This window comes from Haliaeetus albicilla, chromosome 22 (assembly GCF_947461875.1).
Source record: "Haliaeetus albicilla chromosome 22, bHalAlb1.1, whole genome shotgun sequence".
NCBI classification, from domain to species: Eukaryota; Metazoa; Chordata; class Aves; order Accipitriformes; family Accipitridae; genus Haliaeetus; species Haliaeetus albicilla.
In genome coordinates this window covers 8,138,992-8,151,844 of record NC_091504.1, presented here as the reverse complement: position 1 = coordinate 8,151,844, position 12,853 = coordinate 8,138,992, and the positions used below count along the sequence as shown (strand labels likewise).

Here is a 12,853-nt window from a genome sequence, read left to right as displayed (position 1 = left end):
CTGCTGTGCTTCACTTTCTGAAAATTGAAGCCGCCTGGAAAACTTTATTACGACTTTCTGCCCTGGAACGAGGTGGCTCTGGCATGCGTTGCCCCATTCCCCATCAGGGTTTCAGGCATTCGCAGGCAACACTGGAGGTTGAAACTGAGGACTGCTGCTGACGACAGGGCTCTGTGGCCCCTCTGCTTCCCAGGTAAGCAGGGCAGGAGCTGGAGCTGGGACACGGTGCCTCGCTCTGCAGAGCTCAGAACCTGCTGGTGAGCTGTGCCGGCACTGGTGCACCATGACTTACTTTGGCTCTGGCACAGGGCTACTGCTCACAGGCTGGCTGGGCCAGGCTTCTGTCCCCAAAGCCCATAGCCAGCACCACCATACATCACAACCTGCTTTTCTTTGCTTGGTGGTGTCTGGGGTGGGATAACACAGTTATCCCAGTGTGGATAAGTTGTGTACCCATGGTGGCAAGCCAAAAGGAGAGGAGAGAGACAGGAACAGAAAATGAAACAGAGGTGGGCCAGAGTGACACCGAAAGAGAAAGAATTGACCTTGGGAACAGCAAGAAGGCAGAGCAGGGTGTCACCTCATCCAGAGAGTTACAAACAAGCTGCAGATGTACAAAATTATCGAGATTAGGTGCAGAGGCAGTGTGCTTGCTTGCCGAGGTGCATCCCCGCCATGACAGCGGGGTCGGTGGGGTTGCGGGACTGTTTCTTGTGCCCTTCCTGAAGTGTTTTGGGTAGAAGCCAGTGCATTGCCCTGTACTTGGAGAAATCGGTTGTCGGTGCCAGACGAACAAGTGCCTCGAGAGCAATGACTGGATTGCCGGTTGTATTCTTCTGGAAGCAAGGTCCTGACCATGCCAGCCCAGGAAACGCATGGTGCCCCTGCGTACTGGGTAGCCTGGCCTCATGCTGTCTTCTGTTTTCTTCCAGCCACTCCCACTCTCCCGGCTCCATGGCTGCTGTCCGCGAATGGTCCTGCACCCGCTGCACCTTTCTGAACCCCGTCGGCCAGCGGCAGTGCTCCATATGCGAAGCCCCCCGCCAGAAGCCTGACCTCAACCACATCCTGCGGCTCAGCGTGGAGGAACAGAAATGGGCTTGTGCCCGCTGCACCTTCAGGAACTTTCTGGGCAAGGAAACCTGCGAGGTATGTGGCTTCACCCCAGAGCCAGGGCCCAGCGGCTCCCCTTTACCCGTCATCAATGGCATTTTGCCCAAGCCCGCCGTGCTTGTGGAGCCCAAGGGCACGTCCAAGGAGGAGGCTGCCAAGGCAGAAAGCAGCAGCGAGGACTCAGAGGGGAAGAGCCCTGATGAAGCGGAGCTGGAGAGTGGCTGGGCTTGCCAGCGCTGCACACTGCACAACACGCCAGTGGCCAACTCCTGCTCTGCCTGTGGCGGCCCACGCAAGCTCTCCCTGCCCAAGATCCCACCAGAGGCGCTGGTCGTCCCTGAAGTCATCACCCCTGCTGGATTTCACATGGCCCCCTCTACCCCGCAGCCTTTAGTCTCTGCAGAGATCTCTGATGGTGACGCCCTGGCTACCCAGGGCCCAGTGGCTATGGAACAAGAGGCCCAGAAGATACCAGCCTTCAGTCCCTTCTCCCCGGGGCTCCAGAACAACCCTGTGCCCCGAAGCCGCCGGGAGGTGCCCCCCCAGCTGCAGATGCCGGGGCCTGAAGCCTCCCAGCCTGTGGCTCAGAGCACAGCAGGGCAGAAGGGCTCTCCACAGGGTCAGGCCAGAGCTGCCCCGGCTGCCCGCTTCCAGGAGCTGCTGTCCAACAAGCGGCTGAGCGTGCTGGAGGAGGAGATGGAGGTCAGTCCATCCCACTGGAAGTGCAGCTCTTGCTCCTTGCTTAACTCCGCCGGAGCCAGCAAATGCGAGGCTTGCAGCACCCAGAAAGGCAGTGACACCATCAATCTGGTGGGGGACTCAGTGAGATTCACCCCGTGCAGCCCCTCCAGCCCTGACTTCACCACCTGGTCCTGTTCCAAGTGCACCCTCAAGAACCCCACCCTGGCCCAGAAGTGTAAAGCCTGCGGCTCCTCCAAGCTGCATGGCTTCCAGGAGCATGGGACACAGGGCGAGCCGTCCCCCCGCTGCCCCGACTGTGGGGCTTGCGACAAGGGCAGCTGCTCCTCATGTGGTGGCAGGGCCCCGTCCGCCCGCAAGGTTGCCCGCCTCTTCCCGTCCCAGCTGCCCACCAGCCAGGAGAGGCCAAGCCAGTGGGCTTGTCCCGCTTGCACCTTGCTCAATGAGCTCAAGGCCAAGCACTGCGTGGCCTGCCATACTCCGCAGCAGTACATGGCCCAGCGCAAGGGCCTCAAGCCCCTGAAGAGACGGGAGAGCATGCACGTGGAGAAGAGGCGGCAGACGGATGAGGGAGAGGCCAAAGCCCTGTGGGAAAACATCGTGACCTTCTGCCGGGAGGTGAGTGCTTGCTGAACTAGTCTTGCTCCTGGTTTCACTTGGAGGGGGCCCTCTTCACACCTCCCCACGGGTCTAGGGCATCGCTTGGCACAGGCAAGCTGCCTTCTGTATCTTAGGTCCCAGAGAAGGTCTTCACCTGCAGCAGCTGGATGCTGGCTGTTAACACTGAAATGTAGTATTTTTAATTGGTGCAAGATAATCTCTAGGGTGAAGGTGGTCCATCCAGTTCACTCCCAAGGGTGAGGAAGTCTGAATGTTAACTCTGAAACCTAGTGATATTTTAAATCAGCAAGAGAGAACATCTGGGTTGAAGGGGACATTCTTAGGTGGTCAACACAGCTCTTTCCCTGTCCAAGGGTAGGGAAGGCTGGGAGAGTGTGTCCAGGTTTGCTGGTGGCACCACTGTCTGTGGGCAGCAGCTGCGACATGTGTGGGTACAGGAAATCTGGGGACACAGCAGACAGAGGCTCAAGAGCACCGGCAGGGGTGTGGGCAGAGGAACTGCTGGCACTGCGAGCAACTGCAAGTGTTCAAGAACTGTGAGCTGGGCCTTGGTGTTCTTGGTTTTGGTGTTTGTGAATGCACAGCTGCAGCTGCAAATGGCTTGCCCCTGTTTTGGGAGGGACAGCTGAGGTTTAGCTGTACCCTGGCTCCAGGTAAGGGTCTCAGGAGCACATGCTATCACCCTACCCTTCCACTGTGAATTATCTGGCTTGATCTGTTGGGTTTCAGTCTCAAACAGTGCTGTGGTGGCCCCATTTTTTTCCCTGAGTGGCGTAAGATGCTCTTGTGAATGCTGCTCTTTCTCTGCCCTCCTTCTGGGGGAAGCCTCCAGCTCTTCTGGACCAGATGGAAAGGGAGTTGCAGTCCCATTTTGACGTAGAGACAAGGCTTTTTCTGCTTGGGCCGAGAAGTGCGTCCATGCCTGTGCCTCTGCTGCACAGACTGGGGACCACAGAGGTGTTTGGCTTGGGAGGGAGCTGTTAAGAATGATCCTGTTTTGGGGTTGTGGGTTTTATTAATTGCTATGTGTCCCTCCTAGCAGATGTGAGTGTCTTTATAGCAGAGAGACCCTGATTCTGCTTATCCCCCTCTTTTAAGCAAGTGAATAGCCTCTTTTGTAGGCAGGGAACATCTGTTACCTCCGGTGGAATCGGGCTTGAAGGATGAATTATGAGATGGACAAGTTGAATTAGCAGCTTGCCGCTGCCAAGAAGGGGAGTCTGCCTTGCCGCAGCCAGCACAGCTCTCGGTCGGAGCTTTGGCTGAGCCTGTTCAGCTTGCTAAGCCAGCAGTAAGTCCTGGGGAGGTGGCAGCGGAGAAGGTCACGTCTCTGGTCCAGAACGGCATGAAGGGGGTTGTTGGCATAGCAGGAAGAGTGAAGGAGGTCCGATGCCCAGATTTATCACCTTGCAGGAGAAATAAGCAGGGCTGCTCGTCTGGCACCATCTGTGAGCAGGCTTATTGCTGCTCAGGCATGAGACGAGTTACCTGCTCCTCTCCCTGCTGCTCTGATGCTGCCCCTGCAGCTCTTGTACCTCTCTTTCCCTCCATCTCCAGGGATATTGGTAGTGACAACTTCTCTAAAGCATTTAGAAATATGTGAAGAGAGGCATCATGGTATAAAGGTAATTAGCTTGTTAGGCAGGCTTTCCTGACGCTGCTGGGGAATTGCACTGCTATGGCTCTTGCATTGCATCCATCATCAGTGCTGGTGAGGTCTGTGGGCTTGTGTTCAGGCTCCTGCAGTCCTGCTGAGTGCTGTCCTGGCCCTGGTGAGACCCTAGCCATGATACTGGGGAGGCTGAAGGTTTTTTCCAGTTCTGCTACTTGGAAAAGCATTGCAGCAACTCCACAGGGGACAGAAAGCTTGTGATGCCCACAGGCTCTGACTCACAGACTGCTGCCTTGCTCTGTGTCCACACTGCCCTGCACGGTGGGTTCCTGGGGAGCCCCAGCTGCACCCCAAGAGGTGAGCTTGTGAGGCCAGGATGTGTCAAGGTGAGGTTGCTGGCTGATATGGCAGAGGTGGCTGCTTGTCAGCTGCACAGTCCAGATGCTCCCCTTGAGAAAGCCAGCAAGCCCTGGGACATGTCCTTTTTGGCCCACATTGGTATTTGGACAGTGACATCTATTAGCTGAAAAACATCCTTCTACAAAAGAGAAGCTGAAAGTGCTAATTGAGGCACCATGTAGAAAGCGTTCACATAGGATTGCAACAAAAGAGGAAGGACAACTACTAGTTTGGTGTGCATAAAAGCTAATTCAAATCAGAGCTGGCTTTTGCTGAAAGAATTTAATTTCACTTAATTAACAATAACAAAAAGAAATCCTGGTTCTTATTTCACCCTGTGTTAAACTGTCTCAAAAAGCTGCCCTTCTCCCCTTGGTGAAGTTCTGTGCTTCCATCCTGCCTCTATGGCTAATACCTATGGGATTATCTGCCCTTCAGTCCATCCTATTTTATTTAATGCAAGCAGCTATTGCAGGTGGGCTTAGACACGGGATACCCTCACTCTGGAATTGCTTGCCTATTTGTGGTTGGGCTGAATCCAATTGCGAAAGGTGTCCCTAACATCCTCCACGGCTGTATCTCGGGGATGGCACAGGACTGCCAAGCCCAGCATGTCCCCTCCAGAGCGGGGGTAGCTCAGCCCTTAGCACGGGGCTTGGGTTGAGGAGCATTTGCTTGCCAGGTGGCTCCTCACAGGCTTGCTGCTCACATGCTTTGCCACTTAGAGAGGCAGCCAAGGTCCCCCACGGTCCAGCTTTTAGCACCGGTACAAAGTGTGAGACGGTCCCTGCCCGGGGAGGTTCCTGTGAAATGAGAAAAGGCAGATTTGAGTCGCAGTCCAGAGCTTGGCGCCCGGAGAGGTGAGCCAGCTCATGGCAGGGCTGAACGCTGGACCTGATGCACAAAATGCATCTGTGCCATTGCCAGCAGACACCCAGTCCCAGACCTGCTCCCTGGCACGGCATCAGAAGGGGCTGCCCAGGCCTGGCAGGCGGGCTGGGGGCTCCGCTCTCACTCCTGGGGGTGCAGTGGGAGGCTTTCCAGGCCAGCCCCGTCCAGCTGTGTGCTGCACAGCTGCACACTGATGCTCTCCTTGCCTTTCACTCTCGCAGAACAAAGTCAATTTTGTAGATGACAGTTTCCACCCTGGGCCTAAGTCTGTGGGATTCCCGGAAGGCGACAGCGTGCAGCAGAGGGTGAAACAGTGGCTGCGACCCCACGAAATCAACTGTAGCATCTTCAAGGACCGATCTGTGAAGTGGTCAGTGTTTCGGACACCCAGGCCCTCGGATATCCTGCAGGGACTGCTGGGAAACTGCTGGTAAGGGGGAGTGAGCTGGGCTGACACTCTCCTGCCCCTTCCTCCTTTCCCCCCACTTCATTCAGCTCCAGATCAGACCTCTCAGCCCTACTCAAACCCATTTATACCCCCAGGAGTGTACCCCATCCTCTGCCTCACCCCTTACCAAGCGGCTGCGGACCGCAGTCCCCTGTTCTGCACGGCTGGGCAGCTGCCTGCTGCCTGCCCGTGCCCCGCTGAGACCGTCCCACGTCCCGTCCTGCCGGCAGGTTCCTGAGCGCCCTGGCTGTGCTGGCCGAGCGGCCGGAGCTGGTGGAGAGGGTGATGATCACGAGGACGCTGTGTCCCGAGGGTGCCTACCAGGTGCGGCTGTGCAAGGACGGCACGTGGACCACAGTGCTGGTGGATGACATGCTGCCATGTGATGAGTGCGGATACCTCCTCTTCTCGCAGGTCAGTGGCCCTGGAGAGGAGAGGGGTGCCGGGAGGGGATGGGCAGTGCTCCAGGGGCAGGGGGAGGCTCGACCCCGGCTCTCCTAGGAGAGGACTGATGGAGGCAGTTGGAAGAGGTACTGCTGTGGTTCGCGTGAAGCCGCTACTCTGTGCTGCAATGGTCGTTTGCAGCTCGGGACCCTGCTTTTTGCTGCGCCCTTAAGACAGGTGAATTCTCTGAGGCCATAACTTAAATCTGTTTAGGCCCCTTATGGCATTTTCCAGGCTGCGATGGAGAAGTTTCATTTGCAGTTGCTTTTCCCTCACTCCTCCCTGCACCACAGCCACTTCATTTGCAGGGGAAGCCATCCTTATTCTACACAGCAAAAGGAAAATATTTTAACCTGTGTGTTTTGCACTGCAAGGGGCTGAGAGAAAGCTGTTTCTTTCCTCTGCGGGGAGGTCTGGCAGCTTGGCTTTGCCATGGAGGGACTGTGGAGAGGGAGGGGATCGCACGACAAATCAGCCTGTTTCGAGCCAGTGCCCAGTTGCTCTGAGCACACTCGGGTGGCATCTGCTAGGGTTAACGAAGCTCCCTCAGCCGCTTCAGGACGTCACTGCGCGTTGTGCCCTGCCCTGCCTGCCAGGCCCAGGGGCTCTTGCTGGGATCATGTCCATGAAGGAGACTGAGAACGTCTTTATTGAAACTCAGGCGGCAAAATCTGCCAAACAAAACAAAGTGCCGCTGTCAGGAGGAGACAGGGACCCAGGACTGTTGGATTGGGCTTTGTTCTGCAAATCCTAATCCTCTGTTTTAAAATACACACAGCCCCCAAACTGCATCATGTGTAGATGTCAGGACAGGACTCTGGCGGGGGAAATGGGGCCTGAAGATAAGTATTTGGGGAACCTTAATGTCAGTACAACTTGAGTGGTAGCCTGTGCCCTCTGCAGCCTGGAGGTGGCCAAGTCCTGGGGCAACTGCTAATTGCGTCGGAGCTAATGGGCCTCGTGGGGCAGCAGTCCTGGCACGGTTGGCAGCGCTGGGTCCTGAGCCCTGCTTACCCCTGGCTCTGGGGAGAGGGGCAGGGGTCCAGGCAGGGGCTACGTGCTGTGCAGGCACAGGTACGGTGCTGCCAAGCCTGGGCTGCCTGGCTGCTTTCTCAGCACAGTGGGTGATCCCCCCAGGGACACTGAGTGGGGCAGAATGATTGCCAGTGCTGCTGGAAGCTGGTCCTGTTAAGGAGAAACTTTGGAGAGGGGAAGAAGGAGTCTGTGTCTACATTTTGCCTCTCGACAGACAGAGACAATTGAGACGCATTTCTTTATTTTCAGTGTAAGATTTACCTTTTTTTTTTCCATCCATCTTTCCCCTCTTAAAAATTTCAAGTCTGCTTTTTTTTTTTTTTTTTTTTTAAGATTGAAGGTTTTCACATGGGCTGGGCTTGCCTTGCCTTTTGTTTCGAGGGACATCTGAATCGTGATGAGTGTTTCTGCCGAGTGTTTAGCTAGGTGAGCTGGATGTGAGGGCTAAAAAAGGAAAACCAGAGTTTTAAAAATAAAGGAAAATCAGGCTTTTACCTGAGCTCCCTGGCCGCAGCTGAGGCAGAAATAAACAACATGGATTTTGTTGAGTGAGGGACTCAAAAACCAGTGAAAAGCACTTGTAAACTTCACTCCACAGAAATCTTCACTGCCCTCCTTTTCTCTCCCAGCTCTTGGCTGCCACCTGTGAGTCACACACAGTCACAGTGTACCAGTGCTTTTCCCCTGCTGCCCTCCAAGCACAGGTACTGAACCCAATTTGCTGGGGACACAGAGGGCAGCAAATGTCTCCCTACCTTCTGTCCTCATACACCTTCCTCTTCGCGTCCTTGCTGCTACCCCCCAGCCTCAACATGCCCAGGACAAGAGGTAAAGCACGGCTGGTGACTGCACCCTGCGGCATGCTGAGGAACTGTATCAGTGACTTGGACATAGTGGTAAAGGCTGCGCCCTGAGCCTGCACTGCTGTGGCCGATAGAGGCTTTGCAAACCTCTGGGTGCATTAATGCAGCTTCTGCATTTCTTTCTGAATCTGTAATCAGCCTAGTGATCCCAAGAGTGATAGCCTGGCACCAGAGCAAAGGGACTCCAGGGAGAGTTTCCCCCCTGCAAAACTTGCATCTTGTTATTACATCTTGCCCCTGTCCCTGTGCTGGAGTAGAGGACTGTGGTGGGTTCACCCTGGCTGGACGCCAGGTGCTCACCAAAGCCATTCTATCACTCCCCCATCCTCAGCTGGACAGGGGAGAGAAAATATAACAAAGGGCCTGTGGATCGAGATAAGGACAGGAGAGATCACTCACCAATTACTGACATGGGCAAAACAGACTCAACTTGGGGAAAATTAACTCAATTTATTACCAGTCAACCAGAGTAGGGTAATAAGAAATTAAACCAAATCTCAAAACACCTTCCCTCCACCCCTCCCTTCTTCCCGGGCACAACTTCACTCCCGGATTCTCTACCTACCCGCCCCCCAGCAGTGCAGGGGGACGGGGAATGGGGTTTACGGTCAGTTCATCACATGTTATTTCTGCTGCTTCATCATCCTCAGGGGCAGGACTCGTCACACTCTTCCCCTGCTCCAGCGTGGGGTCCCTCCCATGGGAGACAGTTCTCCACGAACTTCTCCAACGTGGGTCCTTCCCACGGGCTGCAGTTCTTCACGAACTGCTCCAGCATGGGTCCCTTCTATGACATGCAGCCCTTCAGGAGCACACTGCTCCAGTGTGGGTCCCCCACGGGGTCACAAGTCCTGCCAGAAAACCTGCTCCATGGGCTCCTCTCTCCACAGGTCCTGCCAGGACCCTGCTCCAGCGTGGGCTTCCCTTGGGGTCACAGCCTCCTTCGGGCACCCACCAGCTCCAGCGTGGGGTCCGCCATGGGCTGCAGGTGGAGATCTGCTCCACCGTGGACCTCCATGGGCTGCAGGGGGACAACCTGCCTCACCATGGTCTTCACCACAGGCTGCGGGGGAATCTCTGCTCTGGCGCCTGGAGCATCTCCTCCCCCTCCTTCACTGACCTTGGTGTCTGCAGGGTTGTTTCTCTTACATGTTCTCACTCCTCTCTCTGGCTGCCATTTCTGTCCATCCCAGCAACTTTTTTCCTTCTTAAAAATGTTATCACAGAGGCATTACCACTATTGCTGATGGGCTTAGCCTTGGCTGGTGGTGGGTCCGTCTTGGAGCCAGCTGATATTGGCTCTGTTGGTCACAGGGGAAGCTTCCAGCAGCTTCTTACAGAAGCCACCCCTGTAACCCCACCCCACCCCCAGCTACCAAAAACCTTGCCAAACAAAGCCAATACAAGGACTTTGCCCGTCTGCCTGGGAGTTTTTGCAGCTTGTCCTTGAAACAGTGCCTCTGTTCCATGGGTGAAATCTGATCGGTCCCATGGCCATGTGTGCTCTAGGCAGCCTCCTCTGCCAAAGGTGTGTTGGTTTTGGTTTGCAATGGCATGTGAGTGAAAGGCAGCTGCTCCGGATGTGCTCGATATCCTCTTCCATTATCAAACCTTTTTAAATCCAGGTTGAAGCAGAAGGGACTGTTAGCTTGTGAGGGGGACACCCACTCCTGCCAGCCTGACTACCTGGGCACCCCAGGGTGCAGCTCTGTCGGCATCCAGGCCTCTTGGGCATTGATTCCAGGACGTTTTCCCAAGGGGAATTAAACTGTGCAAACAAAGCACTGAGCAGGTAGCGAACGGGGTCACCCTTGGGCTCATGCAGGCAAGGTCCTGGTGGCTTGGCCTTGCTGCTCCTGCCTCTCCATCTCCATCGCAGGGGTGGGTGAGAGGGGCTTTGCCTTGTCTGCGCGTGCTGCCTTTGCTTTCCCATCTCCTGCCCAGGGTGGCTTGTGACACATTTCTTCCTCTTTCTGCAGGCCCAGAGGAAGCAGTTGTGGGTTGCCCTCATTGAGAAGGCGCTGGCCAAGCTTCATGGTTCGTACTTTGCCCTCCAGGCGGGGCGTGCTATTGAAGGCCTGGCTACACTAACGGGTGCCCCCTGCGAGAGCCTGATGCTGCAGGTCAGCTCCACTAACCCTCGCGAGGAGCCCATTGACACTGACCTCATCTGGGCCAAAATGCTGAGTTCTAAGGAAGCTGGGTAAGACGAGGCAGGAGGGTGCCGTGGCAGGAGCATGGACACTCGGGGGGCGGAGGGGGGCACTCTCATTTGTAGAGGCTCAGAGGAGAGGGGCTAGTACATTACCTAGGGTGGAGTCCACCACCCTTGGCACCCATCTGGAGCATTGGTAGAGCTTCTCCTCTAAGCTCTAAGAAATTATTTCTCCTTTGTTTAATTTTCATATGAAATTAAAATCCTGGTGAACTTCCCTGTGCACGTTTACTGCTGTCTTGCAGGAGTTCTGAGGTGGCTGGCATTGAGCCCGCTTGCTTTGCTTTTTTTTGTATTGTTAAATGCTTGACCTGCACGTGTCTCCCACCCGTACGTGGCGTCTTTGCTGGCCATACCTGGGCATGACTATAAGCAGTCTACAGGAGACAAAGCAAAAGCAAAGACCTCTTATCACTCCGGCCGGAGGAGCAGGAGGGCAGTTAGGCTGGCTGAAGGCAGGGTTGCTCCTGCCAGCCTGTGGTACAGGGCCACATGGGAGGCTGATAGGTCCCAGCATGTGGTGTCCCCCAAGCCTGGCTGGTGCAGACTTCCCGCCCCGAATAGCCTGTCCTCACCCCTGCAGAATGGGCCAGCTGCCTGCAAAGTGGAGGCAGACGTGCCGCTTGCCTTTCTGTGTGGCTGAGCCCTGCCAGCCATCAGAGATGGGCAGGACCTCAGGGCCTGGTAGAAAACAGGTGAGGTTTGGGCAAAGCTCCACTGTGCATGGACAGAGCTTTCAACCCTGCAGGTGAGGGTACTGCTCAGAGAAGCTCGCCACGGAGCCTGGGCTCAAGCATGCATACGAGCAGGTGGAGGGAGCTCACTGCTGCCCAGGCAGAGCTTTGGCCAGTGGGGCTGGGGCACTGCTCTAGGGAGGTTTACAGCGTTGCTGCAGAGAGGAAATATCCAGGAGCCTCCTTGGGGGTGAGTCTGTCCCATGCCTCGAGCGGTAGGGATGAGCTTCTCCCCCATACCAGGCCTGGCAGGACACCGAGGGTTTTGCTGTCCCCTGTGCAGGTTCCTCATGGGCGCGTCCTGTGGCGGAGGCAACATGAAAGTGGACGATGTGGCCTATGAGAGTATGGGTCTGCGTCCACGGCATGCCTACTCCATCCTAGATGTGCGGGATGTCCAAGGCTTCAGGTGAGTTCAGGGTGGAGGCTGGTGTGGTACAAGAGACATTCCTGCCAACAGCCTGAGCAGAAACCCTGGGGACAGATAACTGAGTGCATGCTAGACAAGACCTCAGGGACTCTTCAGTGTTCTATCCTCATGGCCAGCAAGGGCTGTTTCTCCATCCCAGGGTGTCACATAAATGCTGCTGTTGTATAAGCTGTGCTTGCCTGGCACTGGCTCCACGTCCAGGGCTGCTCTGCTCCAGGATGCCCTGTGGTGCAGAATGGTTCACCTGGTCTCACAAGACACAGAGGATTGAGTTGAGCTCTTTCAACTCAATGAGGCAGTGAGAGCATCCTTCTCACCTTTGGAGGGGGGGGGGGGGGGGGATAGAAATGGGTGCTGCCTCTGACAGCCTGGGTGCTGTATGCCCTGTTTTCAGCCATGTCACACTTGGCAGCCTCTTCCCTGCTGAGCCCTTTCCCTGCAGTGCCTGGCTGGAGGGCCTTTGGGCAAGGAAGGGCAGAGGGAGCTGAAGCATGTCCGGTGCTGCAGGACGAGGGCATCTGGGGCCACAGTGGGGGTGGCAAATTAGGTCTAGGATGTTGTGAGGGCTTTGAAAGATAGAGGCAGAAGTGACATGCTGCCCTCTGCGGGGGGCTGGCTGGGTCTATGGAGCTGGGAGAGCATCTCAGAGGTGACCTTCCTTGTGCTCCCCTTCCTTCTGGGCCTCTGACACCCTTTTTCCCCTTCCCCCAGGTTACTGCGGCTCCGAAACCCCTGGGGCCGCTTCTCCTGGAATGGCAACTGGTCCGATGAGTGGCCACACTGGCCGGCTCCCTTGCGTCACGATCTGATGCCCCATGGCAGCAGCGAGGGTGTCTTCTGGATGGAGTACAGCGATTTCATTAAGTACGGTAGCGCCCAGGAGGCAGAGGCTGTGGGGGGGGAAGCCAGGCAGGGGACACAAAATGGGACATAGGGCTCAAGATGGGGCAAGCAGGACCGGGCATCCCCAGGGCAGGTGTGGGTGACCTGCCGGTGCCTGCTGTTCCGAGCTGCATGAGCTGCAGCATGCTGGGGTGTGGGGGCAGAGCAGTGTACCCACAGAGGACGCCGCCAGGGCTGAGCCCAGCTTCCCCACAGGTACTTTGACTCCGTGGATATCTGCAAGCTCCATTCGGACTGGCACGAGGTGCGTGTGCAGGGCATGTTCCCCAACAAGGCCAACGGGCCGGTGACGGTGACATCGCTGACAGTGTTGGAGCGTGCCGCCCTGGAGTTTGCCCTCTTCCAGGAGGGCAGCAGGTGAGCTGGGCAGTGCACAGGCTGCAGGCAGTGACCCAGACCCAAGAGGAATCCCAAACACATCGCCTTCTCGTCCTATGCCATGCCAT

At 56.2% G+C, this 12,853-nt stretch overlaps 1 protein-coding gene across 10 annotated transcripts in view; it reads left to right on the top strand.

Annotated features, from left to right (window-relative positions):
- The window catches only part of CAPN15 (calpain 15), a 61,523-nt gene that overhangs the window by 45,164 nt on the left and 3,506 nt on the right, over positions 1-12,853 (top strand). For all 10 annotated transcript variants that reach the window (XM_069809602.1, XM_069809598.1, XM_069809606.1 and 7 more), the window contains 7 exons: positions 933-2,430; positions 5,557-5,765; positions 6,014-6,197; positions 10,105-10,328; positions 11,358-11,483; positions 12,216-12,368; positions 12,603-12,764. In XM_069809602.1, the coding sequence (XP_069665703.1) occupies positions 933-2,430; positions 5,557-5,765; positions 6,014-6,197; positions 10,105-10,328; positions 11,358-11,483; positions 12,216-12,368; positions 12,603-12,764 (2,556 nt within the window). The remainder of the gene's footprint in view (positions 1-932; positions 2,431-5,556; positions 5,766-6,013; positions 6,198-10,104; positions 10,329-11,357; positions 11,484-12,215; positions 12,369-12,602; positions 12,765-12,853) is intronic.